Below are 16,433 nucleotides of genomic sequence, written 5' to 3' on the forward strand. Positions count from 1 at the left end.
CTCGCTATGAAGAAGATATGTTTCAGAGCCATTGCTGATCCAAACAGAAATAGAATTTGAGCCCGAAATAACCCTTCTTGTTATTATCCACCAAGATTTGAGGAGTTATGTAATTTGACAAAAAAATTCACGATGGCAACTATTATCTACTTTAGTAGGATTGTTGCTAGGATTAGATAATATTTTTGAAGTGCTTATAACAATGTCTGGCACATGGTAAGAATATCTATTACTTTGATTATTCAAACCTAAATTCACATGAGAGAGGTTTATAAACCATACCATTACTTTATCAAATTATAATTAAAAAGACATTTTATATTAAAAATAAGTATCAGAGAGGTTTTTATTGCATTACTTTCTGGTGTGGAGACAAAGATACAAATTAGAAGATAATTTCTGAGCATAGAGTGGTAATCAAAGACATTTTCATCAAGCAGTGGTCTCTGATCAGTCGGGTTTTCTATCCCAGGGACACTTGTGTGCTGCATTCTGCTCTGTGGAAAAGATACAGTGAACAATTCAGTGAATAGTACCTAGCTCAAAGTATGTACTCTACAGACAAAATCATACCCAAAGATGTTAATCGTCCATATTCTTACAGCTAAGATAGCTGCCTCTCTTCCTGAGATTTTTCTAGTAACGAATTCTACTTTGTAAATTATTGTTATCCCAAGTACCAAAAAATTTTATTTTCCTAATTGTTACATTTATTCTTTTTTTTTTCCCTCCGGGACAGAGTCTCACTCCTGTTGCCCAGACTGGATTGCAGTGGCACAATCTCTGCTCATTGCAGCCTCTGCCCCTAGGGCTCAAGTAATCCTCCCACCTTAGCCTTCAGAGAAGCTGTGACCACAGGTGAACGCCACCATGTCTGGCTAATTTTTTTATTTTTTGAAGAGGCAGCATTTTGCCATGTTGCCCAGGCTAGAACTTTATTCCTAAGCACTCTTCCTTGATTTGGAGGTGAGGCAGAAAGCAGGGAGTGGACTGAAAAACACGAAGTGATTTGTAAGATAATGCACTTATTTTATCATGTCAGCTTTCCTCATAGTTTCTACCAGTCACGCTCACCTTCAGGAATACGGACAATTCAGGGTTTTATGTTACCTGTTTCTTTCCCTTCTTCCCACTTTAGTCTCATAAAATGCTTCTACCACTTCCCAATCAGAATGCCGTTCCTAAATATTCCTTACGGAAAAATTCTAGAGTTCCCAATATTCAGAGATTAAGGGACCACATTTATCACAAATCCTCCCACTTTACAAAACAAGAATCTTGAGCCCAGAGTGGTGAAGGTACATCCAGAAGAAGTGACCATCCTCTAGATTTCCAGCAGCATGAGGACCAGGTCAGATATTTAGGACTGGCAAAAACTCCAAACTGTGCTCTCCGCACATGAATTGCTCAGGAAAGGGCAATGCTCATTCAATCCTACTGTTTGTCAGGGAATAAGTACAGTCCATTCTAGAGATTTCATATAGAAGAAATTAAATAGATGTAATTTGATAAACAGGTGATGAAAAAGTGGAGAGACCCAAGAGAGGGGGTGAGGGCAACCCACAGATAAGCTGCAGCAGAAAGTTGCCACCTCGGTCCTCTAGGAACAAAGGGAAGAGGTCATGCTGGAGTCAAGTGGTTAGAGCACAGTCTGGTAAGGCAGGAACTGAGACCAACAGGAGAAAGGCTCTGTGGTAGGACTGGAGTCAAAGTACCAAGGAAGCTGGAGAAGCCTCAGGAAACAAAGAAAAAGAGACATACTCTGGCTCCACCATCATCTTCCATCAGTGCCACTCATTGGCCAATTCTACTGGAAACTAAAGAGCAAGGAAACCTGGGAAATGTAGTTTCCATTGAGGAACAGCAGCATCAGAGAGTAAATGGGCAAGTGATAGAACAATCAGAAACTCAAACACAAATATTTCTACAATTTTAGATGTCTAAGCATGTGACCCTGTACTTGCACTTAGCAAAGTGCCCTAGAAAACACAGAGGTGCACTTCCATTTTTAAGGATGTCATATTAAGAAGACATTTTGCCTTGTTTTGAACAGGTTGTGATTTACCCAGTGTAGCAGATATTCTCTAGGATGATCCCTGCCTCTGAGGGTTCATCCTCTGGCATTATCTCCTTTCCTGTGTGCTGTGCCTAGGAACTTGCTGCTAACCAATCGAATATGTCAAAAATGATGGTGTGTTATCTTTGAGATTCAGTTACACAAGGTTATGGCTTCTTTCTTGTGCCCTCTCACTTGCTCATTCTTTTGGAAGAAAGTCAGCCATGTGGTGCACTGTCCTGTGGAGAGGCCCACATAGGGGTCTGAAGCCTTTGGTCTAACAGCCCTGGAAAGAATTAAATCATGTGAAGGAGCTTAGAAATGGATCTATTAGTTTGGATAGCATAGTAAACCATAAAAAATTTGGGCAACAAGGAATAGCGATCTCATCTTGAGGCACAGCTTCTGATCTAAAAGTTAGACCTGAGCAGTCTGGTTTCTAGTCACAAAGGCGGAGGACTGATCCACAAGTTCTGTAGCGTGACACAAATGTGGGCCTACCAGAAACCAGAAGCTGAACTCTTAGGTCCTGCATGACTGAGTGCCACTGTGGCATCTGTGGCATGTGCCAGTAGAGCCTCCACATATTTCAACACTACGCAGTGCAAAATAGGAAGGAAACTGTTCTAAAGTGCTCCTTTAAAAATAGCTAATGTTAAACGGAGAGGAAAAAGAGATAGTGGGCAAACAATGGACGACAGAAAGGGGGCATAAATGGAAAATCACAAAGAGAGCTATTGGTTTGTGACTTTCATTAACAGAATTTGAGAAGATGAGATACAAGGTGATTGGAATAATGGTTTAAAAGTTAAATCTTAGCCCCTTTATGAAAGCTTATATCCACTCATTTCCACTGTCCACCACCTTCCTCTGAATTTCATTCCAATCTTGGCTTCTGCCTGTGTTGTCAGCAGGCACAGAGTCGCCTGTGCCACCTGGAAGCAGTGGGCAGAGGGCTGCAGATACACAGTGCCTGTTCTGCAGCCTACGGAGCCGTGAGCCCAGGAAGTGGGCAGCCTGAAGCACAGAGGGGCTGTGCTCCAGAAAGGGACCCACACGCAGCCTGGGCTGCTCCTTTTCATAGTGAAAGCATGAAAGCGGACTTGATAAAGAGAATAAACATTTTCTGTGTGGGTGTCAGCTGAGAAAGCCAGACTTCCAGCACCTGGGAACATTGGCTGATCCTCCCACGGGGAAAGAAGCATCCATTGTTCCCAGTTCATTGCCAGGCAACCCAGAGAAAGTCCCTGGGGTCATTGGTTGAAGAGCTCTGCTTGCATCTTTACGGTGCCTTTGCTCACTACATTCCTAGCTATGCTGTTGCTGACAGTTCACACTCCCAGCATCACCATCCACGAGACCACTTTCTCAGAAGGCCTCCCTGCCCCTCTGACAGTGTGAAAATAGTCATCCATGGGCCTTACTGTGAAGGTGAAATTCAAACAGGTGAGTCTCTGCAAAAAGAGTGTTCTAGGCTTTGTCATAAAACTGGGAGAGCAGAAATGAAAACAGCTGAGGTGGGAAACAATATAGATACATATGCAGTGAGTACAGCTCCTAGGAAAGAGTATGGAACTTAACCAGACCAGAAGCACAGGGATCACTTGAGACGGCCCCTTCTGGGTAGGAAAACAGCACAATAGAGTGACCCCATGTGCCTGTGCCAGACGGAGTTGGGGAGTGGGGAGACAGAGATGAGGTTATCCTTACCAGGAAGAAGCAGAGAATATTTACGGCAGTGTTGTGCTGATATGTTTACTGGCTATCGAAGAACAAAACAAAAAGCCCTGATATGCCATATGCTAGTTCCCATGGTACAAATACTGCCATTATGGCCAATTTCAGACTACCAATGGTACACTGGCCAGAGTAGAAAGGAAAGCTTCAAAATGCCACTTAGATCTTTAATTGGAGATCAGAGAAAATGACAATGAAAGGGCAGAAATATAACTCAATGTGTGGATGTGGAAAAGCCACTGACTTGTTTCTGTGCCAACCAATTCAGAACCTCAGCCTCTTCATCCTCAATTTGAAGGAACTGTCATAAAGGAAATGCAAGTTTCTTTCTGTGCTCTTTCATTGATTCTTTCCTCCTACAGGGCCAGTCTACCTAGGGCCTTCCTCATTTTTCTTTCCTATGCCAACATTGCTCAGGGACCCAGTCAGGATGAATTCTCCATGTTCTCACTGAAGGTAGGAAGTCAAGTTGAACCAAAAGCAGAATGGGCAGAGTGGGGGGCATCCTGTTTGGAAAGCCTCTGCTTCTGGAAAGGTGGCTCAGCTGAGTTACAAACATGCATGCCCTCAACTGGGGCTGCTGCTTCTGAACCTGGAGTTTACTTGGTGGGAGGTGTGCGGTTACGTTCCACCACCATTCCACATTCCATGTGTCAGGCTGGTTCTTCTAAAAGCTTCATTTAGCCATGGGGGCAAACTGCAACCAGAAGCAGTTAGTACTAAGGCCTAAGAATCCCTATTACTTCCATCTCTGCAGGTGGAAGCTAGCAAATCTCTGCCAGAAATCCCAACATCCTCTCCTGCGTTCACTTTTTCCATATTTGAAAATGATAGGCAGATGATAGTCTTTATATAAACTTGCACATATTTATGTCAGGTTTCACAAGGAACAAAGTGTTTTCTCATGTGCCATCTCATTTGATAGTTTTTCACAACTCTGGAAGGTACTATTATCTTATTTTACACAAGAAAAATTCTGACATGGCAGGTAACTAATCCCATCAGACACTTGGTGAGTGGCAGGGCTGGAACAAAAAGCTCAAGTCTTTTGGCTCTAGATTCCTGTGTTTTTCCAGAACACCTGAGTGCATGTGTGTGCAGGGTTGTGTTTGTGTACACACACACAAAATCCACTTTTTATAAGTTTATTATATAGGCCTTTTTTGCTTTTTGAGACAATGTCTTGTTCTATTGCCCAGAACTGGAATGCAGTGCTACAATCATGGCTCACTGCAGCCTTGACTTGCAGGGCTCAAGCAATCCTCCCACCTCAACCCCCGAGTAGCTGAGACCAGAGTGCAGCCCCATCACGCTGAGCTAAATTTTACATATTTTGCAGAGATGGGGTTTTGCCATGTTGTCCAGGCTGGTCTCAAACTCCTGGGGTCAAGATATCTGCCTGCCTCAGCTTCCCCAAATGCTCGATTACTGGCCTGAGCCACAGTACCTGGCAAGGTATTTCTTAAGAATAAATTGGGTGTCCCTTCTTCCAACTCAGCCTATGAGATAAAAGTGGCTGTCTCACCAGCTCCTGAAAATTCAGGGCCAGAACTGAAATTTCTTTTTTTTTTCTTTGAGTCGGAGTTTCGCTCTTGTTACCCAGGCTGGAGTGCAATGGCGCAATCTCGACTCACCGCAACCTCCGCCTCCTGGGTTCAGACAATTCTCCTGCCTCAGCCTCCCGAGTAGCCGGGACTACAGGCATGCGCCACCATGCCCAGCTAATTTTTTGTATTTTTAGTAGAGACAGGGTTTCACCGTGTTGACCAGGATGGTCTCGATCTCTTGACCTCGTGATCCACCCGCCTCGGCCTCCCAAAGTGCTGGGATTACAGGCATGAGCCACCGCGCCCGGCCCAGAAGTGAAATTTCTAACCAGAGTGAGCCTCATGAATTCATGAGCCATTTATTGAGTGACTATTTGCCAATGAGGCATCCACTGTTGTATTTCCAGCTCTCAGCATTCAGAACCATGCTGGGAGCTGGGAATACAGCAGTGACCACACAGGTCCCCAGCTACCAGTACACACAGATTTTTAAGAGTAACAGAGACAGTGTTAAAACCAGACCTTGAATGCAGATGAAAAAGAAGGCAAAAGAGGGCAAGCAGGTCAGGAGGATGTTTCCTAATTCCTGTGCAAGGCAGGCAGGAAATGGCAATTTAACCAGGGAGGTGTCCTAGGCAGAAAATTAATGATACATGCCTTCCTCTCCCTTTGCATTACACCTTTTATTTCCATATGCCAGAGTGGAATTTGTGAAATCTGCTTCCATTACAATGTATTGTATATATTATACATTAAGATTGTGTACATTACAAATAAAATTATTTCAAAATTAAGATATTTCACAGTACAATTAAAATTAAATGTAATTTCAAAATGAAATTATTTGTGCTGATCTTTAGAGCACCAAACAATTCATACACATGATCTTTATTTTAGAGGTGAAGAAACTGAGGTTCAAAATAACTAAATGATGGTCATAGTTTTTTTTTTTTTTGAGACAGAGTCTCATCCAGGCTGGAGCACAGTGAACTTGGCTAACTGCAACCTCCCCATCCAAGTTCAAGCAGTTCTCCTGCCTCAGCCTCCCAAGTAGCTGGGAGTACAGGCACATGCCACCACGCCTGGCTAATTTTTTGTATTTTTAGTAGAGATAGGGGTTTCACCATGTTTGTCAGGATAGTCTCCAACTCCTGACCTCAAGTGAGCAGCCCACCTTGGCCTACCAAAGTGCTGGGATTACAGAAATAAGTAAGCCACAATGTCCGGCTCACATAGTTTTTAGAAGAACCTTGAGCCTAACCCAAGAGTAACTAGAATTTTCAGTTCAGTTACCACCATTCCAGCAGAATAGCACAGCAATTTCAATTTTGCAGTAAATCAGGGTTAATAATCCCAGAAATGTTAGACAGCAAAATACTAAAACAAATCAAGTGCCTACCAACAGGGGACAGGTTACATAAAATATAATGCATTTGCATGATGCAATACATGGAAGCTCTGCATGTTCTCATAACCTATCGTTCATTATTGACTGACATCAGCAGGAGTGAATACTGGGTAGATACACAAGAAAAAGAAAGTAATCCCCTGGGATAAGTTGAGGCGTGGATTTTCTCTATATATCTTTTTATTTCAAATCGTTTGAATCCTGTGGATGTAATACTTTAAACACATTTTGTACTCAAAAGAACTTTCCCTCGATAATATTCTTTCTCTCCATTTTACCCTCGTTATCCCCCCCACACACATGATGTACAATGTTTTTAATATAAAAATTTGCAGATGCAGAATCAATCAATGATGCAGGAACATTAATGCCATCCATCCACTTATTCCTTAGAATTGGTAGGTTTGGCAGGCACTCAGGATCCTGGCATCTCTCTAAAATGAGTTTTTTCAACCTAAGAGAGAAGAAAAAGTGAATATATCTGAAAACCTCCTTCCTGGCCTTCCTTACACATACAGAAAACCTTACAGATCCTTTTCTTCATAATGAGTTAGCTTCTTTACAGGTACCAACCCTTCTCAGTTTCTCAAATTCCCTGTGGTGTCCTGTCCTCTAGGCTCGACAGTCCAATTTTGCTCTTCAAATAGGGTTGGCACATTAAAAATGCTGAATGTCCAGTTAAATCTGAGTTTCAGATAAACAGCAGTTTTTTTGTTGTTATTTTTAAGTATGGGATGTCTCATGTAGTATCTGGGGTGATGTAACGATGGGCATACTTCAACAATTATTTATTGCTTGTTTGAAATTCAAATATAATTGGGTGTCTTGTATTTTATATGGCAAAGTTATACTCTGATTCCACCTGGAGGAAGCTAGTTATGTGCACTTGAACACATTAGCCCAGAAGCACTAGAAGTACCAACCCCAGTGCAATTCATTAGAATTTTCTGTGATGATAGACATATTCTATATCTGCGTATCCAATACAGTAGACGTAAGCAACTTTAAGTGTGGTGAGACTGAGAAACTGAATTTTTGATTTAATTATTTAAATTTAAAATGTCACATGTGGCTAATGGCTACTGTATTGCAAAGCACAACTCTAAAAAGAATAATGCCCTTCAGTGTAGCAACTGGGATTTAAGATCTAGTGACGGCTACAATGACAGATAACTCAGGAATACACTCCCCTAAGTCTCTGAAGCTTAGAGAGTGAGTAGTCCATTTCTGCACAAACATGTTTTGCTGTCAACATAATCATTCCGGTTTTTTTTCCCCCTGTATTTACTGAAGATCTATGGAAAGGATGAGAAGGCTCAGGGTAGACATACATGTGAAAAGCACAGGGAATAAGGTTAGGTAGAATTCTTCAACAAACTTATCCTACTAGATAAGAGTGTTAACTGAATAATCTCAGCATTAGAACATAAAAGCTGGGGCCAAGTGCAGTGGCTCAGTACTGTGATCTCAGCAGTTTGGGAGGCCAAGGCAGGAGGATCACTTTAGGCCCAAATTTGGAGACCAGCCTGGCCAACGTTGGAAACACCATGTGTAAAAACACAAAAACTAGCCAGGCATAGCAGCACGTACCTGTAATCCTAGCTACTTGGGAGGCTGAGGCAGGAGAATCGCTTAAACCTGGGAGGTGAAGTTTGCAGTTAGCTGAATTTGTGCCACTGCACTTCAGCCTGGGCAACAGAGCGAGAATCTGTCTCAAAAAAAGAAAGAAAATATAAAAGCTGGGAGGTTCCATTATCACAAAATAAACATTAAGTGGATGAAACAGCACAGATTTGATCACTCGAGCTGTGTGACCATTTTCTTTCCATGATTTTAAGCAAACCTCTATTAACCCTGGACCCAGAGCATATTAAAGTGAATTATTTGCTGCATAATTCCATCTAGTAGAGAACAGGCCCTTAAAAGAATTAACAATCTAGGTAACTTAGACTTATCAATATACATGAAGTCTGGAGAGGTTAGTGCAGAAACTGGGAAAATGGTAAGGGTGTCGAAAACAAATGGGGCATAATTCTAAACCTTACTGTGTTCCTGGTAGCCGGGTAAGGTGAGTAGGTAACGTATTAACAATGATTTGTAGATATACATTTTTATATAGAAATTTAGATAACCAAACTCTGGGCAGTGAAACAGCTTTCTGGGCTAGAAAATATCTATTTTGTTTTTTTTTTTTTTTTTTTTTTTTTTTACCAGATATTTGTGTTTCCACTAAATATCAGGCCCTCTAGTAGATGCTGGGACACAACAGTGAATGAATAGACAGACCGAATTCCTAGTTACAGAGCAGAGTTTAATGGAAAAAGGCAAACAACAAAAATCTGATAAAACTTCAAACTGCATTGTAAAGAATCTAAACAGGATGAGTAATAGAACATAATTTGAAGGGGGAAAAGGAGAAAGCTTACTTTCTTGCATCTCTCTTTATATTTTAGTAGAGACAGGGTTTTACCATGTTGACCCGGATAGTCTCGATCTCTTGACCTCGTGATCCACCCGCCTCGGCCTCATATTCTCAGATTTTTAATCTATTTTGGTGGTCTACTTTTTTTCTGAAAAAGAGCTGAGACCTGAGAGTGAAAAGGAGCTCATCAGAAGAAACATCAAAGAACAGGCATTTCAGAGATTGAGCCCAAGAAGGTAAATGTCTTGAATCAGCTCAATCTGTGAAATGCCTGTCCTTGGTGAGAAGAAACCATTGTGGCTGGAACAGCAAAGGAGAACAGCAGAAGAGATGAACAGAGGTCAGAGGTGGTCACTGAGTGGACCCTCAGGTCTTGGTAAGAAGTATGGAGAAATAATTGAATTGCATGTATTAAACATGCAAGTGACCTGACTCACAGATACTTTGGGTTTGTAGAGATGAAGGAAATGCAGCAAGTGCCACTTTTAGAATGTTGATTTGAGTAAATGGTAGTGTCAGTTATGGAATTCGGACGAACTGGAAAGGATAACAGGCTTAAGGAGTACAATGTTTATTCTTATGTCTTCAAAGTATTCAGGGTGAAAGGCCTATTAGAGTTCTAAATGGAGATGTCAAGCAAAAATGGAAGTACACACATTTGCATTTCAGAAAGGGACAGGTTAGAGATGTAAAATTAGAAGTTTCCTGCATATAGTCAGTCTTTGGAATCGTGGTTATTGAAAACGCCATTAATGAGACAGAACAGACTAGGGATCAGAACCAAGCTCCAGATTTCTAAAATTTAGAGCACAGCTCAGTCTGGTCATTTTGAGGTGAATGCTTAATGACAGGACAATTTGTTGTAGTGTAAATTTAGAGCCCTACACTTTTGGCTCTGATTATTAGCAAACACAACAAAAAATGGATATGGTTATCTGTCAGTGTCTATGAAATAATCTATAAGCCAGAAAGACGTCCTCACCAGAAACTGAACATGTCGGCACATTGGATCTCAGACTTCCAGCCTGCAGAATTGTTAGAAAATAAATGTCTCTAGTTTAAGCCACCAATCTGTGGTATTTTGTTATGGCAACCCAAGCTGTCTAACACAGATTTTAGTACCAAGGAGTGGGATGCTGCAACAGCAAATACCTAAAAATGGGGAAGTGGCTTAGGAAATTGGTGATGTTTGGTAAAGGCTGGAAGAGTTTAAGGTTCATGATAGAAAAGGCCAGTTGTGAAAGGATTATTGATAGACATATGGACATTAAAGTCAATTCTGGCAAAGGCTCAGAAAGGAAGCAAGCTGGAGAGAAAGCTTCCATTTTCTTAGAAACTTAGATTCATAATGATCATGAATAGAATGTTGGTTAAAATATGAACATTAAACAACTCTAGTGAGGCCTTACATCAAAATGAGGGACAGGTTTTTGGACACTGCAGAAATTGCTGTCCTTGTTAGAATGTGTCAAGAACTTGGCTGAATTTACATTCTAGTGTTTACTGGATAGTAGAAATTATAAGCAATAAAACTGAATATTTAGCAGAAGAGATGTGTAAGCGAAGTATTGAAGGTATGGTTTAGGTCCCCCTAATTGCTTATAGTAAAATGTGAGAGGAAAGAGACTAAATGAAGAAGCAATTTTTAAGCAAAACACAATCAGAAATTGGAGATTTGGAATAGATTTCTCAATCTATCCATATTGTAAAAATTGAGAAAGCTTTCCTTAAAGATGTATGGTTGAACAATTATTATTATTTTTTTTTGAGACAGGGTCTTGCTCTGTCATCTAGGCTAGAGTACAGTGGCACATTCTCAGTTCACTGCAACCTCTGCCTCTTGGGCTCAAGCAATCCTCCCAAGTAGTTGGTACTACAGTTATGCACCACCATACCTTGGCTAATATTTTTGTTGTTGTTTAATGGGGGTTTTGACATGTTGCCCAGGGAGTCTCATGCCGTCACCCAGGCGGTAGGGCAGTGGCACAATATCAGCTTACTGCAACGTCTGTCTCCCAGGTTCAAGTGATTCTCCTGCCTCAACCTTCTGACTAGTGGGGATTACAGGCACCTGGCATCATGCTCAGCTAATTTTTGTATTTTTTGTAGAGATGGGGTTTCACCATGTTGACCAGGCTAGTCTAGAACTCCTGACCTTCAGTGATCCACTGGACTCTGCCTCCCTAAGAGCTGGGATTACAGGCATGAGCCACCAGGGCTGCCACTTTCAACTCAGACTCAGAGTACAGATAGGGTAGGGTGGGGGTAGAAACAGGTAGTTAAGGCTGACTCCAGCTAAGTTCCAAAGGATGCCCTGCAGAACTGTGTGAGAGTCCCTCACAGATAGCTGCCTGGGTGGGACCCCACCAAACTGAAAGAATAAGACGTCAGGCAGGGCAGATAGAGTAGACCACCCACAGAGTCAGAGGTGACGCTGCAACCCCAGTGGGCCTGAAACTCAGGAATTCAAGCCAAAAGGGAGTTTTCTTAAAATCTAACCAAATTTGCCTTTGCAGGTTTTGGACTTGATTAGGACCCATTACGCCTTCCCTCTTTCCTATTTCTCTAATTTCAAATGGGAATGTCTATCCTATTCCTGTTTCACCACTATATCTTAGAAGCATGTAATGTTTCTGGTTTCACAGGTTCAAAGCTGGAAAACGAATGTCTCCAGATGAATCATACATTGATTATCACCCATAACCTGATTTAGATGATTTTTAGGTAACACTTTTAACTTTAGAATTGATGCAAAAATGAGTTAAGACTTTCAGGGGGCTGTTGGCATGGAATAAATTTATCTTGCATGGGAGGACATACATTTTGGCAGGCGAGGGACAGAATGTTATAGACTAAACTGTCCCCTGAAATTCATATGTTACAACCCTGAACCCCAGTGTAACTGTATTTGGAGATAGGGCCTTTAGGAGGTACACGAAACCAAAGATCATAGGATAGGGCTCTAATCCCGGTAGGGCTGGTGTCCTTATAAAAGATAAGGAGAAACTTAGACCTCACTCTCCTCTCAGGCACCAAAGAAACACCATGAACACATAGTGAGATGGTAGCCATCTGTAAGACAGGAACTCACCAGAAACTATGTTGGCACCTTGATCTTAAACTTCCAGGCTCCAAAAGTATAAGAAAATTTTTCTGTTCCAAGCCTCTTAGATCTGGGGGAAAAAAAAATTCTGTTGTTTAAACCATCCACTTTCTGGTATTCTGTTATGGCAGCCTAAGTATGCTAAGACAATGAAGGATGTGGCAAAAGTTTAGGTCCCAACATCATACCAAAGAGGTTGGAGTTTAACACACTTTATTCCAACTGTAGGCAATGTGTACAAGTTGTAAATTCTCAGACATGTTGGCTCCCTTACTTTACCCTAACTACAACTCAAACAACTATAATAATAACGACCAATGAAGTTCTGACGTTTCTTCAATATGACTATACTAATTCAATGCCTGATAATTCATTTTATGTTGAAATGTATGTGCCATATTCCAATTTCTGTTGAAGGTGCAATGGTCATATTTACTCCTTTGAAAATAGATTTATCAGGCTAAGGCAGGGCGGCTCATGCCTGTAATTCTAGCACTTTAGTAGGCTGAGGCAGGCAAATAATCTCAGGTCAGGAGATTGAGACCAGCCTGGCCGACATGGAGAAACCCTCTCTACCATAAATACAAAAATTAGCCAGGCATGGTGGCACGCGCCTGTAGTCCTAGCTACTTGGGAGGCTGAGACAGGAGAATTGCTTGAACCTGCAAAAAGGAGGTTTCAATGAGTGAAAATCACACAATTACACCCAGTCTGGGTGACAGAGCAAGACTCCATCTTGAAAAAATAAATAAGGCCCGGCGTGATGGCTCATGCCTGTAATCCCAGTACTTTGAGAGATGGAGACGAGTAAATCACGAGGTCAAGAGATCAAGACCTGCCTGGCCTACATGGTGAAAGCCCGTCTCTTCTAAAAATACAAACATTAGCAGGGCGTGGTGGCGCAGTCCCAGCTACTCAGGGGGCTGAGGCAGTAGAGTCGCTTGAATCTTTCCTCGTTCTCTTAAATTCTTTAGAGATTAGGAAGCCATGGGTAACATTCTGGTATGTGGACAAAGTTTACCCATTATGTATGGTTACTCATTCTAGTTTTCTGACAATAATCTTTTATGGAGATTGGTTATAAAATAGCAGTTGTAAGTATTTTTTTCCTGGCCTCGGAACTTAAGACAGTTCTTTAAGCAGTTTTAGTTTGCTCATCTCAAGACTCAGAATAGGGATAAAACCTATCTCTCAAATTGTTGGATTAAATGAATTAACACACTGGAAGCTTGTTAAATGTACCTGGCACACAGTAAGTGCCTAATAAGCCATCTCTTTTATGCAGCCTGTGTTGATTTCAGAATCTACACTTACTGAGCCAGGCTCTTTTCATTGCAAGTAAGCAAAAGTATACAAGGAAGAGATGGAGGCATGAAGAGGTTAAGCCCTAGGCCAAGGTTTCTCACCTATTGGGAGGTGGGATCAAAGGCAATTTGGCCTGGGAATAAAAAGGATTCCAAGGCCCATATGATGCAATTCCAACCTAAGGATCCAAGTTCTCAGACACACAGGAAATGCTTAGGGGAAGAATCCGGTCCTCACAGCACTCTGGCCAAGAGCCCCGTGAAACCAGACCTTCCTCATTTCTGATGATTCTTACCCCAGCTGCCCATCAGAATCGTCTTAATTTCAAAATATCCTCGGAAAATTCTAACATGTGACCATCAAAAGTGATCATTTGCTTTTATGCCACTTTGTTATCACCCAAACAGTACCTTTTCCTTTGAGGGTAGTTGCAGGGGAAAACAGGGGTAGAGGGAGGGAAGGGCGGAAAAGCCTGGAACGGCTCCAAATCGGTGCCAGTATCTGGGAAGTAGGAGGTCAGCAGTAAACAGCTTCCACTTGGATTATTATTAATATCATCTTCTGCCACAGTCAGGTTTGGAGGCTCGAAACGATTTCATGCAAAACGCTTCAATGGAGTTCCAGACGCCTGTGACTAAACGACTGAGTCTGTTTGGCCAGTCTGAGCAGATGGGCGCTGAGGCATAAGTAAGACTTACCCGCCCCCAGACTTCCTTACCCACTTACTTCCGAACACAGCGGAAACTAGACAGGGACAGTGGCTCACGCCTGTAAACCCAGCACTTTGGGAGGCCGAGGCGGGCTATCACTTGAGGTCAGGTGTTCGAGACCCTGTCTCTACTATAAACACAAAAATTAGCCAGGCGTGGTGGCATGCGCCTGTAGTCCTAGCTACTCGGGAGGTTGAGACAGGAGAATTGCTTGAACTTATGAGAAGCCTGGCTAACATAGTGAAAGCCCATTTCTACTAAATACAAAAAATTAGCCAGGGATGATGGTGCACGACTGTAACAGGTACTCGGGAGGTTGAGGGAGGAGAATCGCTGAACCCGGGAGGCGGAGGTTGCATTGCAGTGAGCCGAGATCTCGCCACTACACTCCAGCCTAGGCAATAACAGCAAAACTCCGTCTCAAAAAAAAAAAAAAAAAAAAAAAAAAAAAAAAAAAAAAAAAAAAAAAGAAAAGGCAGAAACCGAGATCTGGAAAAAAACCTCGGCGACACTCTCAGATTCCAGGAAAATAGGTTCCCTAGAGATTTGTCTATGGTCCCAGAAGTCCATTTCCTGTGGGTGGGGCAGCTGTCACTAGATCCCTAGAAGCAAAGAGGCTTTTTTATTTGTTTTTGAGACTGTCTCACTGTTGCCTAGGCTGTAGTGCAGTAGTGTGATATCGGCTCACTGCAACCTCCGCCTCCCAGGGTCAAGTGATTCTACTGCCTCAGCCTCCTGAGTAGCTGGAACTACAGTTACGTGCCAACACGCCCAACTAATTTTAGTAATTATTTTTTTTCTTTTTAGTTACGGGGATTTCACCTTGTTGGCCAGGTGGATCTCAAACTCCTGACCTCAGGCGATTCGCCCTCTCGGCCTCCCAAAGTGCTACGGTCAGACGTAAGCAGAAGCAAAGGTTTACTGAAAGGCCACAGGCCTCACTGTATCCCCTTTTCTGGCCGTATTGGAAATCTAGACGCTTGAGCCTCTTAAAATATTACTAACTTGATTTCGTTGAATGTCAAACGTTGTTCTAGATTAGGGACACCTTTCAACTCTCTGGTTAAGTTTTTGACAGTATACTCTGCACATTGGCAGGAACAGAACCTAGAAATCTTACAGAATTACGAAAGGCAGGCTGCCTGCAGCCTAAACTAAAAAATAGAAAGGGGACTAGTCGGAGGACCAAACAAGGTTACCATCACGCTAGTTTTACCTTCAATTTTTTTTTAAAGTTATCAGAAGTTTTTGGACCACAAGGCATCTCTGCATATCAACCACAGTTAGGCACTATGATCGACTTACAAAACGTTAACTAGGCTATTTCGTTGCGATATGACAGTGCTTGACACTACATAAATAGCTAACCTACTATTACATACAAACAGGCCAACCTTTAGTACCAGCGTTTCCCAAAAAACTTAAAAGCAGGAATACACTTTGCTCCGGAGTAGGATAAAATTAACTTACCTTAGCACTTTTCCTAGTACCTACAAGCAGTGAGGTTAGCTCTTCCTTTGAAACGGTAGGGGGGGCTCTGAAAAGAGCCTTTGGGTTTGATAGTTTCCGGAAGTTCAGACACCTATGAAATCACTTTCCCTTGGCCTTGTGGTGGCTCTCGGTCTTCTTGGGCAGCAGCACGGCCTGGATGTTGGGCAGGACGCCGCCCTGAGCAATTGTCACCCGGCCCAGCAGCTTGTTGAGCTCCTCGTCGTTGCGGATGGCCAGCTGCAGGTGGCGCGGGATGATGCGGGTCTTCTTGTTGTCGCGGGCCGCGTTGCCCGCCAGCTCCAGGATCTCGGCGGTCAGGTACTCCAGCACCGCCGCCAGGTAGACCGGCGCGCCGGCCCCGACCCGCTCGGCGTAGTTGCCCTTGCGGAGCAGGCGGTGCACGCGGCCCACGGGGAACTGGAGACCAGCGCGAGAAGAGCGGGATTTCGCTTTGGCGCGAGCTTTACCGCCCTGCTTACCACGTCCAGACATGGCAATCAAACAAACAAAAAAAGCACCAAAACAAGAAACCAAGGCTCACGCGAAAACAAACAAGATCAGAAAATATGTAAAACATGGCTGCTTTTATAGCTATTTCCCAGGGAGTAAATACGACCTTTTGATTGGCCGGTAGCAATTGTCAGTCAGGTGGCC

The 16,433-nt window shown here is 42.6% G+C and overlaps 1 protein-coding gene across 3 annotated transcripts; it reads right to left on the minus strand.

Annotated features, from left to right (window-relative positions):
• Positions 1-328: 328 nt before the first annotated feature.
• LOC116543194 (histone H2A type 1-C) lies at positions 329-16,358 on the minus strand. 3 transcript variants are annotated; one of them, XM_032268602.1, is made up of 3 exons: positions 15,759-16,358; positions 12,262-12,343; positions 329-497 (listed from the first exon to the last, which is right to left on the minus strand). In XM_032268602.1, the coding sequence occupies exon 1, from the start codon at positions 16,269-16,271 to the stop codon at positions 15,879-15,881; it is 393 nt and encodes a 130-aa protein (XP_032124493.1). In that variant the 5' UTR covers positions 16,272-16,358; the 3' UTR covers positions 329-497; positions 12,262-12,343; positions 15,759-15,878. The 3 variants fall into 3 exon arrangements, with proteins under 3 accessions (XP_032124493.1, XP_032124494.1, XP_032124495.1); XM_032268603.1 differs by lacking the exon at positions 329-497 and adding an exon at positions 8,439-8,456; XM_032268604.1 differs by lacking the exons at positions 329-497; positions 12,262-12,343 and adding an exon at positions 14,875-14,890.
• Between the last annotated feature and the right edge of the window lie 75 nt (positions 16,359-16,433).

The sequence above is a fragment of the Sapajus apella genome, unplaced genomic scaffold (assembly GCF_009761245.1).
Source record: "Sapajus apella isolate SASKATOON/1434 unplaced genomic scaffold, GSC_monkey_1.0 scaffold184, whole genome shotgun sequence".
NCBI classification, from domain to species: domain Eukaryota; kingdom Metazoa; phylum Chordata; class Mammalia; order Primates; family Cebidae; genus Sapajus; species Sapajus apella.